At 27.7% G+C, this 17,364-nt stretch overlaps 2 protein-coding genes across 2 annotated transcripts; both read right to left on the bottom strand.

The window, feature by feature from the left end:
* Window positions 1-585: 585 nt before the first annotated feature.
* On the bottom strand, window positions 586-4,009 carry LOC112693639 (lipoma-preferred partner homolog). The gene is made up of 8 exons (XM_025568803.1): window positions 3,833-4,009; window positions 3,455-3,720; window positions 3,272-3,384; window positions 2,989-3,202; window positions 2,736-2,905; window positions 1,462-1,640; window positions 1,043-1,163; window positions 586-954 (listed from the first exon to the last, which is right to left on the bottom strand). The coding sequence occupies exons 2-8, from the start codon at window positions 3,708-3,710 to the stop codon at window positions 823-825; spliced, it is 1,185 nt and encodes a 394-aa protein (XP_025424588.1). The 5' UTR covers window positions 3,711-3,720; window positions 3,833-4,009; the 3' UTR covers window positions 586-822.
* Window positions 4,010-8,783: 4,774 nt separating this feature from the next.
* LOC112693677 lies at window positions 8,784-15,556 on the bottom strand. The gene is made up of 3 exons (XM_025568860.1): window positions 15,515-15,556; window positions 10,801-12,248; window positions 8,784-9,103 (listed from the first exon to the last, which is right to left on the bottom strand). The coding sequence occupies exons 2-3, from the start codon at window positions 12,246-12,248 to the stop codon at window positions 8,842-8,844; spliced, it is 1,710 nt and encodes a 569-aa protein (XP_025424645.1). The 5' UTR covers window positions 15,515-15,556; the 3' UTR covers window positions 8,784-8,841.
* Between the last annotated feature and the right edge of the window lie 1,808 nt (window positions 15,557-17,364).

Genomic DNA, 17,364 nt, shown 5'->3' with positions numbered 1-17,364 from the left:
AAATATTAAATTCCTAATTCAGAATTTGAATTTAAAATGATCTAGTGTTTCCATTAAACTAGGAAATTTTACTCTGCATTGTATTGGTTGTTGAGTTATTAAATTATTAAAATAGTTCTTAATTTTCTAATTTTAATACATAAACATCAGAATAACATATCAAGTAATAATAATTAGTAATAATGTTATTACAAAATCACGGTCGGTGATAGACTAGCAAAGAATAGACATTTTAATAGTGTAGAAATATTATAACAAAAGTTTGACTAATTCAATGGAATGAAATGAGAACCTAACATTAAAATACATTGTATAATTATAAATTATAGAAAAGTTTAGAGAAGAATAGATTATCTTGAAATACTAATATTTTCTAAAATATTTAATGTTAAATCATGAATAATATTTTTATATAATACAATAAACATTTTAAATATTTAATAAATTGGAATTTTAAAATATCTAGATACAATATAAATAATATAAATATCATATTGTGTCAATTTATATAGTAAAATATTTTTAGAAGCTTTAAATTATTTGTATACAAATGTTTGTTCAATGAATAAATAAGATAAATTTGATACGCTAATATTTGACTTCAGAATAAATTCCAGACATCTATTTTAATTTTATGAATCAATGTCTTCTATTTCTGTAAAATGCAAAATTTCTAGCATTGAAATATCTCAAACTATGTATGCACTTATATTTATAATAACAATAATTTTAAAAATCATAAAAGTATTTGCTGTAAGAATCAATGTAAGTTAAAAAGATAAAATACAACAACTGACATTTTAACAAGTTCCGAGGTAAATATTAAAGTTCAGTAATCATGGTTGATGTTAAAGCTTGAACTCTCTTAGCATTACAACTTTTGCACAACACATGGTCATCTAGTGGATAACATCCTCTACCTTCAGCTTCTGATCCTAACAAAGTATCACAATCCTAGAACAAATTAAATAAAACATTTAATTTAAATTATAACAAGAATATTATTTTGTATACAAAAATATTTGAATGCCAAATTACTGACTTCACATCTGTAGCATTGCACATGAAAGCTTCGGTCCAACGCAACAAATCTTACTGTTTCATCTTGACCAGCTTCTGGCATTATGGGAAATTGACATACACTGCACTTCGGAGCAAATTTTCTGTAAATAATAAAAAATTGTAATTATTTTAAAATATAAATTATTGTATTATTGAATGGAATGGTAAGCAGCAAGTATATATAAATTCCTACATTACACTACTTATTTTCATGAATTTACTTGTAATAATAAAAAAAAAAGCCCAAATTGTAGATAATCTGATAAAATAATTACATAGTAATTAATAATCAACTGATTTTAATTTTTTTTTTTTTTTGGGGAGGGGGAATAATTAAGTTAAAATTGAGAGCAATATATTTCGACAACTAATTTATATTTTATAATTTAAATATCTTACTTGTGAAAATCATCAATACAATAAATTTGATTAGCTGCATCAATAGTGAAGGGTATACCATCCAATAATGTAGAACAAACAATACATCGAAAACAGTGTGGATGATATGGACGTCCTGTGGCTCTTAGGATTCTATCTAAAATTGGTATTTGACAAACTGAGCATTTTTCCAATGTATCCTAAACAAAACACAAAGTAAATATGAGAAAAATTTTTTTAATTCTTACAAAAAAACAACTTATTAAATATTTTAATAATACAAAAATTATTCAATTTAATTCAGTATTAATAAATTTAATGTTGTTAGGAAAAAGATAGTCAATGAGTTAAATAAATATTCAGAAAATAGCTGCACAGTAAATTGTCATTTACTGTTATTAATATGTCATTATTAGGGCTGAGAATTTGTAGGAAAGGGCATTTTTTTTTTTGTGATTGTAAAACGTAGCTTTATAAGTACATAATTTGAATTACATCACTACGAATCCATTTATGCAACTTTTATTTTGCATTTTTTCACGTTTTTAACTTTTTCGGTCATTTTTGTGCATTTATAGGTCATATTTTCCTTTTTTAGTTAATTTTCTGGTATTTTTAATCAAATTCTAAAGATTAAATTAGGTACCCGAAAATAAATATATTAAAGTTTTTTTTATTATTTTAACAAAATAAATACTAAAATATAGTACATAAGTATAGAAAAATCAAATTCAATCAAAATTTTTTTTTTTTTTATCAAATAAACACTTATTTATGCATTTAATGTACTAATGTATAATATCCTGTACCTAATATTAATATAGATATAAAAATTAAATTAAAAATCATTTCATACTATAATTTTTGGAATTTTATATTGAATTTTTTTACATTTTAATTGTATTTTTTTGAAATTTTTTAATGCATTTTTTAAGGTCCTTTAGTGCATTAAATTCACAACCATAGGCATTATAAATAATTAACAATATACATTAACAAGTTAGAAAATATTGCTGTTGATAATAATTATAGAAATACTTAAAATAAAAATGGCTTTTGAAAATTGTTCAGTTTTTTCATATAAATTTAATTACTTGGGTTAATATATAAAAAAAAGTGAATTGTTCTTCTATAATTTTATTGTGAAAATGATTTACCTTTTATACTCAGTCACTAATGTTGTTGATCTACATTTATTTATTTAATATTTAATATTAATATTAAATCAATTAATGCAATGATATATATATTTATAGATATTTAAATATTTAAACTATGATCAACATTTTACTCACCAAATAACCTTCCTCACAATATGGTTTATTATCAATGTGATAAAATGGCTTTCCTTCCAACTGATCTCCACAATGAGTACAAGTAAAACATTTGATATGATAAATATTATTCATTGCTGTGCACCCAAGACCTTCTTCCATAACTTTTTCATTGCATTTAGTACAGTTCCCTATCAAAAGGAAAATTGATTAAATTGTTACTAATATAAAATAAATGATGTAAATAATTATTATTCTTAAAGCTGAAACTTACAATCTACACAACTTGCATTATTGTCTAAGCTTTTTTTTCCATCATTTACAGACATTGAATTAACTAGGAGATCGGTTAAAGAATCAACTTCAGTTTCATGTTCATGAGCAGAAACAGATTGTGAGAGACTGTTCATGGAATATGTAGATGATAATTCACTAGGTGGACGAACAGCATTTATAGGCTCATAGATGGATTCATACATTTTTGATGCCTGAAAGATGAATATATACAAAATTTAAATGATGCATACTAAAAGAATAATTTTATTAACTAAACTTACCTGCGAGGAAGAGTTATCAAAGTCTTTTGCATCATCTTCAAAACTAACGGCCTTTTGAAGTTCAGAGTAGCTAGAACTTACTGGTGATGGAGGGCAGTGTAAGTTATCTTTACCTAAATCAAAAATATATAATAATAACAAAATACTTAGTGCATTCATACAAATAATAAATCAGCAACAAACCTAAGTGTTTCAAATTATCATACAATGGGTATTGAGTATTTTTATAAGTAGATTTGCCTGTTTCACTGATGTTGGAATATATGTTGCTGGATTTCGGTGCATAATTCACATTGCTGTAAATAGCTTTCGAAGGCTGTGCTTTTTTGTTTATGACTGTATTGTAATAAGTAGGTTCATTTTGAGCTGTCAATTTTTGGTTTTTGTATTTTGTATCGGACACATTGGCGTATAAAGGACTAGACGGTTTCTGATACATAGTTTTAGTTCTAGAACAGCACAGAAGAAATTTAAGTAAAAACGAATGGTCATTTGCGAGGGACTGTATAAACAAATGATAAAAAATAAACGCGTACAACTAAAAAACTCTATTTTGCTTACCTGGTAAAATCTATCGATCCGGACCCGTGAACGGTTCCTTGTTTCAAAGTACTTTGTTTTCACAATACGAGTCACGTACAACTAATCGATGAGTGGTAAATATTATGAGCAATAGTATTGTAGTTCTAATGAGTAACAATGCATAAAACGAGAGATTACAATGTGTATAAATCATTATTTTTGTTTGATAACGAGCAATCGGATTGATAAAGCATGACGTCATTCTCATGTATTGACGAATTCATGGAGTAAAAAACGTCGTCAAGACACGACGGAACGTAGTACCGCCACCAAAATACATAATTTTATGACAAATATTCTATTGATTCACGATGTTATCCAGAATCCACGATAATCTCTATTGGTGAGCAATGTACCCATTTATACCGTTACAATTGTGACAGTCGATCGATGCTTTCGAAGGACCGTAGTTACCGATCAAGTTCTTGCGTTTTAAGATAGTGCTGAAACTCGCTAGGGGTCAATCTAGAGATTGACTGCTCATGTCATCCCCAAATAAAAATTCCCCTTCCCGCCGTTGACGGAAATCATAGAATTGTAATTATTGTAAATGATTCTTGAGTAAAAGATTCGAATTTTATTTTGGATACTATACGTGACTGATCTTAAAACACGTGCATTGCATTATTTTTATTGACATAATGTACAGACTGATCACTGATCAGAATTTTGTGCGATTGCGGTTTTGCCATAAAAATATGAATATTCAAGTAGCAGAAATGATTATGATAGAGAACTTTTCTGAAACATGTCTGAAGACTTTATGAAATAGTTTATGTTGTTTAAATTTTTTTCGAAAATGTTAAAAAAAAAAAATTAACTCTACAGTAAAATGTGCAGCATAATAATTTAGATCATCTCCAGGGGGGTGAGGATGCAACAGGAACATTTTGTTTTAGACCCCAGCCTAGAAAAATTTAAAGAGAGCCGAAAGTAGGAGTGAATTGAAAATTTAAACTCACCAAAATATTTTTCTGGCTACCTCACTGGTAAGACGACCCAACTTTTCACGTATTTTAAAGATATTTTCGAACAAATAATACGAATAATAAACAATTATAATGGTATTTTCTTTCTTTTGGCAAATACACATTAATATTGTAAAACAAACGTTCCCGATGTTGCCAATTGATGGTCAGCGAAATCCATGTAAATGTTTTCTATAAACTGAGTTAGGCAATCGTCAGTGTATCGACATACTATATGACATAAGGTACAAAAATTACCTATCATTTGCGCCAAAATGTGTAGTACATAAGCGCCAATCTAATATTGTATACCTGTTATACCTAACATTTAATATAAGTGCCAAAATTAATGTTTTATGTAAGTATTTATTTAAAAATTGCAATTTTATAAAAAAAAATATCAATAATAAATTATGATATACATTATACATGCAAATAAATATGAATTTAATAAATTGGTTGATTTTTTAATTTTACTTTTTTCACATATCTGTACTTTTATACATTTGCACTACATTTATTACACACTGTGCGTACCTAGGATTTTGAGCGCTTTTGTACGATACGGCTTTAATTTTTATTATCTCATTTTGGCGCTTATGTCTTCAACCGGTGTCGCCGATCCCTAACCCAGGTAGAACAGATGCCCTAAATTAAAAAAAAAAAAATCCTTATAATTAGCATACAATCGTACTCATTTGGTTTTAACACACAATATCAATAACGGAGTTAAAAATATCAAAGTAGTAGTCGATAATAAATTTATCATCACATCATTTAAAATTTTACGCCGGGGATGAATCCTCGTCTTCCTCCTCCTGGTTCCGCCACTGACTATACATAGGTACGTAAGTATTACAGATATTATTACATCGGTATTTATTCACATGAGCTTCTCTACGTTTTCTTGGTCGGATTATTCATCAATGAATAAAGAATTTAAGTAGAGATGACTGCCAAATGGTTGCTTATCATACGCATTATGTGTAACACATAACATACACACGCACACGTCTGTGTTGGCGCACGACTTACATACCTATATAATATATACATGTAGTTAACTTTCTCTATTCAATTCCGATTACATCTGACCGGATACTGTAAAACAATTATTATTATTATCATTATTATTATTATTATTATTATTGTTATTATAATTATTATCTTCGTGTGCCGATATTATCTACCGATGGATTGGTCATATAGATAGTAGTATACGAGCAAGGTATAACGGAATCGATAATAGATCATGATAATAACTGACAATAAAAGAAATCATTTGATAATGGAAATATGATTGTGTACATTACATAAGCAAAAGTGATAAATTAATCGAAGATAACTTATTGACATACCGAATAAGTTTTACTCGTAAAAAAAAAATAGTCTATCTTAAGTCGTAATTATAACTTTGCCTGCAATTTAACATTAAACACATTTTTAGGTATTATTATTGTTTTAAACCCTTCATAAATAGTCGTATGATAAGTTGTTTTTATGGACGTTAGGAACGTTTTAAAACAATATTTTGTTGCTAAACCTCAAATACTTGGTTAAGAAAGGAGTATTCCTCATTGGTAATAAATACAGTTAATAATATTTCCTCTTATTTTTATAAATAGTTTTACGTTTTTAAGCTTTCACTTGGACGTGTTTCAAATGTAATTATTTTATTTTATACATTTATTTAACGTTTATTAATAAAATTGGAAATAATAGTTTTTATTTTGAATAAATCAAAGAATTAATTATTTTAAAAATCAAATAAAAATATATTAAACAACAGTTTAATTATGTTTTAAATTTCGTGTGCTTATAGTTTAATTGTTTAATATTTTTTTGTTTTAATTAAATTACCATTTAATTCAACTTCCATACATCAAAATACTGTAATATATAATTGATAATATATCATAATAGTTGCATACTACCATGGTATATGCAATGTTATAATATTAATATGCAGATTTACGTTAATTAAAAAATAGAATTCCTTCAATTTTATATTTTATTATAAGAATGTGTTTTATGATTTTCTTAAGCAATAAATATGTATTTGATCAGTAAAAGTAAAAATAAATGTTCTTACCCAATCAATATATTGCAAATATTCGTATTCATTGAAAATATTATGTTTACTATAATTTTGAGTAAATCAGTAAAATCTAATTTCCCAGTGATTATCAATGTAATTTGTAGACTGGATACTTTGAATGTAATACATTAATAAGTATTAATAACTAACTATTATCAATATTTCAATACAAATTTATAGGTATTTTACGTTAAAAAAAAATATATATAAAAATATTACTGACATATACACAAAATTGTATAAAAACAATTTTGGCGCCCCCCTGAAAATGGCGCCCTAGGCGACTGACTCGCCTTACCCTCACGCCGGCCCTGAGTGCAGTGATGGCGAACCTATGTCACGCGTGTCACGGAGTGACACGCGCGCATTATTTCAGTGACACGCCAATTTAAATATAATTCATAAATTATACTTCACTTTCTAAAAAAATTATTGATAATTTGAAACTATTTTTAACTTATTATTGGAATATATCGTAAGATATTGTAATCTGTACTTTCCATTTCCTAAGCTCGTAAATGAAACGATTTGATTATCAATAAATTCGTTTATCGTGTTTACGTAACAAAAGTAGGTACAACAGAACAGTCGACAGTCGTTAACAGATTTAAGATGTAAAGTTTAAATATTTTATATACCTAATAACAAATAAAATAATGTTTATATGTTTAATTAATTATTTTTTAAGCAAAAAAAAAGGTCTGCATAGTTTCTGACACGCGAGGCAAATAAAATCAAATCAAAAATTTTGATTTGACACGTAAATATCAAAAGGTTCGCTATTCCTGGATTAGTGTCAAATATTCTAAATAAGTTTTAACGAGCATTATAATTTTCTATGATTGCTGAATTCCGGAAAATGTTCAACATTTTAATTTATTGAATATTTAGTTTAACGTGTAATACTATAATAGACTGTATGAATAATTGAAAAATCTGTTACAAAACAAAAAAAAAAATTTTATTTATTTTTTTAACAAACAATGAAACATTTTGCTTAAAGAAGCCAAAAACAGTAGTAATGAATAAAATATAATAATTTTCATACTGTTTTGTAGTATTTTTATTTAAAAATAAATTAATAATTATTAAATAAATTAAATATTCTTTGTAGGTATGTGATTTACACAATAATTTAAATGGATAATATTATATAGATATTCTTTAATTAGTATACATACAAACTTAATATTTATCAGGTTGCAAATAGTATGGATAAAAATAGAAAAAAAAATTCAAATTTAACTTACTTATGATAGTTATTTTTATAAATATGTTGTTATGCTTATAATAATTATAATATAGTATAATTATAAAACGCCTAAAATAGTTATATTTAAAACAAGTTCGTATAATTTTATTAATTGTTGTAGACGAGTCAAATATTTAAGATGATATTGTGTTAATTATTCAAAATATTAACTGTATACAATAAATTTAATTCGTATGTCCAAATGTATGTGGTGTGTATAGCTTTGAGTTCTAATATTTTTTTATCATGTTTTATTTTAATTTAGCGTTAAAAAATGAAAAAACATGTCTATTGGATACCAAATTGTATAAAATATCTTTAAATATAACCATTCGTAGCAATTACAATATTTTCTAATTATTTTTAGATCAATCAGTGATCAAATTTAACCTGTTGCATGCAATAACTAACATGTTTTAATGTTTATACATAACAATATACAAAATCAAACATAATAAATAACAGATCAATTATTTGTATGGTCTGCATATATATAAATGTATTTTGATATAGGATAACATATTATTTTTGCAGATAAAAACGTTACTTAAAATAATTTAATATAATCCTTAAATACTAATTATGACCATTATGTAAATTTTATATTACCTGTTGCAATAACTTACACAATATAAATATATAATTTAACTGTTTAATTGTTTCATTATCATTATAAATGTTTATGATCATGAGTTTTTATAGTTCGTTTAACTTTGCTTATTTTCCGATTTGCATAGAGTTTTCCTTTTTTATAATGCAAAGACCTTCTATTTCTATTTTTGATAGGTTCGCCTTCTTTACTTGTTTCGGTTTTCTTGTTTTCTTCTTGTTCAGGTTGGATTACAATTGGTTCATATGATCCATTTAATGATCTTTGGAATTCAATAATATCATCGTTATTCCTCATCCTTACAACATCGTAATCAAGATATCTGCAATACACAAAAATAAGGTTACATTTTCTTAGCAACATTTCACGTCTACGTCAGTGAAATAATTTAACGGTACATTTATTGAATTAAGCTATAAACCACTATTAGTTTTAAATCCTAACACGTTTTATAATGAAAATTAAAACAAACATCGAATGTGATAGGTACTGATTTCAACATGATTACGATAAAATACTTAGTACAATATAAGCTTTATGGTATATGAACATACAAGTTAATGAATTATTTAGTAGTATGAATGATAATGTTTAAACGCGAATTTAATTTTTCTTACAATGCGTGTATTATAAAATTATTTTGTCTAAAATTAAAGAAACCGTAAATATTTATACGTGTATATTCGTATATTCTTTAAAACTATAAACTGTACGCGGCGCACAGTTTATAATTATACATACATTATGCGTTCAGTGTACGCCATAATTCATAATTCGTTAAAAATAAAATGTTGTTTCTCGTATTATTAATAGTGTAAATACCGTTTTGACGTGAAGTAATAGTTTCTATTATGGAAAAGCAATAATAACTGATTTTCGATTATTATGATACACAGAATTTAACCGTCACTTATTACTGCACAATATAATATTCAGTTTCATTGAAATTAGAAAATGTATAGGAGTCGATTGTTAAAAGAAAAATATATATAGTTCTAGGGAAAAAACATTAAATATTTCTAAGACAATTATAAAGATCAATCAACTTATGGTGTTCTGTAATCACAATGCTCTCACAATAATGTATTAAAATTAAGAATTATAGAAAGCAATATAAATAGTATGAGACGTAACGGTAACTTATTCGTGTAACGATATAAATTCAACGATGGTCCTTATTCTAACATCTAACGGATGGAAAGTGAAACGTGCCCTGTGTGGTTTAACCATCAACAACGTTTTCATTTCGATTTCAATGTCATGCTCTGTGTGTTATTCAATACTTTATTTAATCAAAATGTTCAGTCATGCCTTCTGCAGTCATTGGTGCTGTATACGTGTTTTAAAGATTTCTCTGTGACTGTCCGGTTTGTAGAGGGAGGTAAATATTATTTACATTGTATACTTAAATATTTATTCAGTTGATTATCTGGAAAAAGTGAAACCTTATATTTATTTGTTGTACTTTTTTCTTTTATATTTTCCGTCATCTCGTCAATATTTCGAATTATATTTATGTACGTACTATAATACCGTACCAAACGAGGAAGTGAAAAAAAAAATGATCATGCACGGTATGATTCATGTAATATAATACATACAAATACGATATTACGCGTATGATATAATGCAAATTTATAAATAACGATGCTGTCACTTTTAGAATTCAATGGACGGTTGAGCCGTTTTTTGTTGGTGTTATTACGTGTACAGTGTTATTCAATATTTACAAGATACGAGTTTATGAATAATGGATTATCATTTTAAAGTTTTTATTTATATAAATTAATATTTCATGTACAAAATACCATCATGCAATAATCGGGGTCTCTAGGTATCGAAAAAATGTTTGCTGTGAGTAATATTTTGTAATAATTTTTTGTTGCGTTTAGTTAAACCACAGTATGCAGAGAACAAATGTTTTGTGTATAGTGAAAGCCGTTATGGAAAAATACAAAAAACATTAGAACTATATGGAGATAATTAAGGTTAACCAAATAATATTATATATTAACTGACCTTCCCACCGCTACGGCGCCTAATCCTAATGCTGCTCCTCCAGCTACCAAACCTAGAGCGGGCAATAATACCGATGGCGTGGCCACCATGCCGAGCTTCTCCTTAACCACGTTGGTCAGTTCCCGGTTTCCGTTTCCAAAACCTAAATTTCCCGTGATTTTGTGTGTAGCTTCCACTAGTGGATCAACTACCGGCTTGGTTAGGTCCGACATCTTATCGAAACTAGTTTTCATTTTGTTCTTCATCAGTGTCCAAAAGGACGCTTCGTCGTTGACGTAATAGTTAGGAGCGTATTTTCCCTGTTTCTCGGGAAAACTGTAATGTGGTGAGTACTTTTTTGGAACCTTTACCCTGGACTCCTTTTCCAGACCCGGTTCGAAGGCGAAGGGACTCCTATCCGCGTGGATGTCGTGTCCGAAATACGAGAGCGCTTGCTGACGGCGGCCGTCCCTTTGCACTTCCTCGGCCGTCGGTGGTTCGTACTTGGCCACGGCCTGAACGCCCAACTCGGGATGGGCGTACTGCAGCACAGGTGTCCTAGCGCTCTCCTCGAATGACAGCCTCGGCACGGTCTTCGTCGAGTACGCAGCCGCGTTCGGGAAAACACTCATGCTGGGTGCGTGTAACACACGAGCCTCCATCTGCGGCTCCGCCAACATCCTGGAACCGCGAAGACCGTTGGCCAACACGTCACCGTTAATGTTTTTAATATATCCGAGTATCTTGTCCGTCATGTACTTCTCGTCGTACGATTCTCGCTGATTCGTTATGTGCGACCATTCGTTGCTGTCGGCGGCGGTAGCGGTGAGCCGCGATTTTTCTGCGTCCGCAGGTTTTTTCCTGTACACCTGCCACACCCCATTGAACATTGGCGAGGGTGCCTTGTGCTCATCCTTCGACGGCTTGTTGTACGCATCCCTTGGCGGATCGTACCCATCGTTCGGCGCGTGCTGCTCAAGTTTCGCAGCCGTATTTGGCACTAGAATGCCGTTGATCACCCGCGCGTTCCTCCACACCTGCGTGTCGTTCTCGTCATCTGGTTCCCGGACCCCGGTGATCACGGGTATGCCGTCCGCGTCCACGTGTAAAAGACTTCTGGACTTCTTGTCCTCGTCCTTTTCGTTTTTCACATAAACCGAATCCGATCGTATGACCACTGGTTCGGGCACCCTAGGCGCATTCTCGTTGCTCGACGAGATCAATTCGAAGTTCGGCGCGGACGTCGATCGCTCAACAGCGGCGAACTGCTGTTGTCTGCCGTCACGTTTTTTCACCATTATGGTCGCCACGTCTCCCGTACGGGTTTTTACTTCCAAAGTTTCCATAGCGTCCGGATCGAGATTTCTGGCCACTTTTATGGACGTTCTTGTCATTTGTACGTTTTTGTTGTCGGGAGTGCAATCCACAACCATAGGTAAAATAAACAACAACACCGGTACCTTCCACATCTGCAAAACAACAAACGCATGTACTTGTATGATTTAAACTGTTATTATTTTAGCATACGGTTAAAACACATTATGCGTATTACCATAACGTTCAAAATAATCTATAATTTATATTTATAATTTTTATTCCATAATACGTGGGCAAAAAAAAAAAAAAAATAAAAATAAAAGCAGGTCAAATATTATAATATTTTACATGCATTTAAAATTCATAATATAATACCGTATGGTGACACATGTTCATTTCTTTGTGTAATGTTTTAACTTAACATACTACCTGTATAAAATATATTTATATACACATATCTCCATTGTTTAGTATTGAATTATGGAAAATATTGATAAATGTTAATTCACATCGGCAATAGCATTTAACGTACTTGTCCTCGTTTATTTTTTTTTCAATTTAACTGAACAACATAGTATTGAAATTTTGTTATTAGTAATAAAGGTAAAGCACTAGGTATTGTATATGCAATTTTGCGTTTATACTCAAATATTACGCTCAAGTTTATTCATATGTTGTTGGTTAATATTATGGATGGTGATTATATTTTAATATTTAATTCATTCACAGTTTTATTAATTGTTAAAGACGTGTTGAAAAGAAATGAAATACTATATGATTATTTCATTACATTAAAATGTTCCTAGTGCCATTGACCTTAGAATCGAAGTTTACTTTCCCTTCTGAAACATTTATTCTAGACAGGTCCCAACAGTGAAACGCACTGTTTCGTCTTCTATGTCTGATTAAAATATCCGTATGCGTCGGGAAATAATATTAATATCCAGAATAGAAGTGAGAGGAATGAAGGAAAACATTGTTGGAAAACTGGGAAGTTACGCATAAAATATGTATATAATTATTCTCATAAGGATATTGGACTTTTCAGTTTAATGTTTAAACCTAATGACATTGTAAACATTAGTAATCATAAATTTCTCACACTTTCACTTATTTTACCGGATGGCTTCTGCCAATGTCACGAACATTCGTAGTGATTGAAATTAAAAAAAAAATAAATAAATAAAAAAAAGAAGTAAATAGGTAGCGTGAAAACTACGATAAATCAATGAAAAATTATTTTTTTAATCACGTTGATACTTGTCACAACATTATTTATTTAATACAATTTTTTTTTATTTTATTCATCTGTTTTTTTATTAAATTATTTATTAGTTTATTTATTTTTAAATTTCGAGTTTAAATTATTCGTTTAATTTATTGTTGTTTATTATAAAATTATAAGATCATTTATAATTTTTAATTTTTAAAAAAAATATTAAATATAAATATATATAAATGAATATCTACTTGATAGAAATTAAAAATTGGTTTTGTTTATTTTATACGTGGGCACAGAAAAGTAAATAGAAAACTACACTAAATGATTGAAAAAAATCATATTGTATTAAAATAGTAGACATTGCGTCTCGATAGTGGTATTAATACTATAGACAATTCGACTGTCGAATGTATAAAAGTTAAATGAAAAATATACTGATAAAAATGCCTAGTAAAGACATCCGAGTAAAATGTATCAAAAAAAAAAAAAAAAATTAAATAAATATATAAATAATTACTATATTTAATTAATAGATAAATAAATATGAAACATGTTCTTGTATGTACTTGTATAAAAAGTCGATTTGAATTCAGTTCAAGTAAAACGGAAAAAAAAAAAATAATAATACACTGTATTTTCACATCTACAATAACAACTAGTTATTTCCCAATAGCTCAAAATACTATCATTTACCGTTTGTGTGTACTCATATTTTTAGAAATAAATCGAACGCTTTCATTCATATTTAATTACAAATAGGTTGGTAATATAGACTTACATTAGCTATAAAGTATATTTATAAAGAACATGCAGTGAATAATGAACATTTCAATATATTAATAAATTAAATACATTTATAATATTTTATTTAAAATTAAATGGTTAAAGAATTACAATTTTTAATGGTAAAGTTTTACCAGTAATTCGTTTCGAACAAAAAAAAAAAAAAATAAATCAAAATTGTATTACCGTGAATATTCTTTTTCTCGGGTATTTCTTAGCAATTAATTTATATAGTGATTATATTAATTATTCTTCCGTTCAACACGCACTTACATTGTCCCAACTCAGTGGAATGTGTTTTAGTGGTTTAATGTAATTCATGACTTCGTTACACTAAATTATAACATCAACTTATTGGCTCGAAAAGTATCGACACGTTATTCGTTTAGATGGGTTGTTTAATAAGAACGATTAGATCTTGGAGGATAAGCATAATAATTTATTTTGAAATGGGTGCCAGTTTTTACAGTGACAATGGGGGCTGGTTATATTGCGTTTGTCACGCGACGAACACACACATAGAAACGCGCAACAGCATCACAAAACACTATTGTCGTTGTCTTATAAGATAATACATAATAATAATTGTAATGTTTTTTTATTAAAACGTGTGTATTCTTTAGTATTATAATACTAGTGTAATATTATTTTTCAGGAAAAAAAAATAATAAACATTTTAAAACGGGTTTTTATTACAATTGTTTACACCCTATGGTTTATTTCTCCCTTTTTTTCCTGGTACCGTTTAAACCGGTAATTTAAAACATTTAAATAGAAATCCATTGATTTATTGTTAAATTTTTTATTAATCCTATTATTTGTTTATTCTCTGTACGTTGTGTTTACTTTTAGAATCACAGTTACCAACAATATTATTTAACTTTTTTCATACATTAAATAGATGTAATTGTACTCGAATACCCGAATTATGTTCATATCGTATATGCGCAAATACTTCTAGTTTTTTTATCGTATATGTCATATACGATAGACAACTCTTTAAATATTATCGCTATGATTAGACAAAGCCCTATACCGAACTAATTCGTGTATCGGTAGGTAAAAATATGAGTATGGTTGACATTTTAAACTATTTGTGCTTGTATAACGTTGTAAAAACCACAATTATATACATGCACTTTAACTAATAACGGGTGGAAATAAAAATAACACATTTTAAAGATCATTGCTCAATAAATCAATTCACAATTCACTGGATAATTCGTTTTAATGTCAAAGAAAAAAAGCACACGGTCCGTGAAATGAGTTGACTTTGATAAGTAGGTTTTTATATATTGGTCTTAGAATGAAAACAATTTAAAACGTGCAGGTACCAGTTAATATATTTATAAATAAAAAAATTGAAATTAAGTCTACATTTTATGAGATGCTAAAAATAAAATTATTACATACCTTTGAAGTTTTAATTTATAATCCTTTAAATGCACAAAACACTGAAAAAAATGTTAGCCAAATATGTTTAAAATGATTCAGTCTTATCGGAAATTATAGTTTGAAAAAGTAAGAATATTCACATTTCACTTTCTACCAGCAGTCGTAGCGTCCTTACAACAAGCTACACAAGACTAACCCAATGTCGTAGTACACTAGTCGGTATGCACCGATGCTTTCTTTCACTCATTAACTAATTTCCCCTGCTCTCACATATATATAAATATATATATACTATAGTACTATACTTTTGGTTTTAAGTGTAAGTTAACGAATGCTATGAATGAAATGTCTGAATAAAGATACATATCTATTTACTACATTCAAAACATTCATAAATAATATAAATATATGCAGCAAAAATAACAAAATTGTTTAATAAGGTTGTTTGCAGGTTATTTTTATTTTGTTAAATTAATAATTTAAAATTTTTATAAACTATGAAAAATTTATGAAACATAAGTTAATGAAGAAAATCATAAATAGTTTAAACATATTATAATACTTTTTTAAAACATATATATTCTATATATATTGCATTAAGTATTATATTTATTTTTTTGTAAACCCTTTTATAGATAAAAATATGTAAAGATGCATCAATTATAATTTTGGTAGTTCTTAAAGATTCTATAGAAAGATAATTTTTGCATTATATTTGTAGTTAACTGAACTAATTTTATTTTTATTTTTTAGTTTGATTTTTATCTACAGTAGGTGGTAAGTAAATGTAAATATATTATAATTAAAATGAAACATAACGTGTGTATATTTGTATGTAAATTAGGTAATATTTGAGATTTTTATTTAATTTGCTTAATTATTTTGAATTTCGATATTTAAATTTAAATGTTTTTTTTAATTAATAATTAAAATAATTGTATAATAATTTTTAGATATTTTTTGTTGATTATTATTTTAAATGGGAATATATAATATAAAATACTCGAAAAGATTTAAAAATATTTTGATTCACAAAAATCTAATTTTGGTATACCAATCAATGATACTTGTAATAATTTAACTTTTTCTAATTACTATTAACTATAAACTATATTAATTTTAACGTTTTATTTTCTTATGTTGATAGATTTTGAAATTCAATTGTATTTCAATGAAATACTTTAAAAGAAAGATTTTTTTTTTTAAAGACAGCTTAAGTTTTTGATTCGGGAATACCTACAATTCAATTTTTCTGATTTGTTAAACATTTTTATTACATTTTTTGAAAAGTCATTATTATTATTATTATTGATCAATTCATCATTGTCATTTAGAGTTAGACATTTCTGATGATACATTTCTATCTTTGTACATGCATTTTTGTCGAATTGAAAAATACATCAGACATTGAATTTTGATTGAAATCGTAATTGTAACAAATCGACAGTTATTGTCCTGGTAAAATCTTGCGAAGAATCGTAAAATATACTACTAAATAACTTCTTTGTAATATCATCTTGTCATCTACCGAGTAAAATATATTTTCACGATTCAGATGATTCTCTAAGTATCGTTTTGAATTTGAAGATTTTCACTCGAAAACTATAACTACGAGTGGGTGAGCAAGTGCTTATATATATGTACCTAAATATTTCAATGTTTAAAGCATAGTCTGTAAAGCCTATATAGAAACATTCACTTTTCCGTATAACATTATCGTTTATAACTACGTGAAAACTAAATTTGGAATATTTTAGACATATATTACTAAGGAAATATAATTGATGCATAGATTTACGTCATTTATGGTAGTAGCTTAAAAGAAAATTATTATTTAAATTTTAAATTTTTATCCGTATAACAGTGTA

The sequence above is a fragment of the Sipha flava genome, unplaced genomic scaffold (genome assembly GCF_003268045.1).
Source record: "Sipha flava isolate LNK unplaced genomic scaffold, YSA_version1 89_pilon_pilon, whole genome shotgun sequence".
In the NCBI taxonomy this organism is placed as follows: Eukaryota; Metazoa; Arthropoda; class Insecta; order Hemiptera; family Aphididae; genus Sipha; species Sipha flava.
Note: the sequence above shows the minus strand (reverse complement) of the source record. Positions and strands in the feature narration are given on the sequence as shown.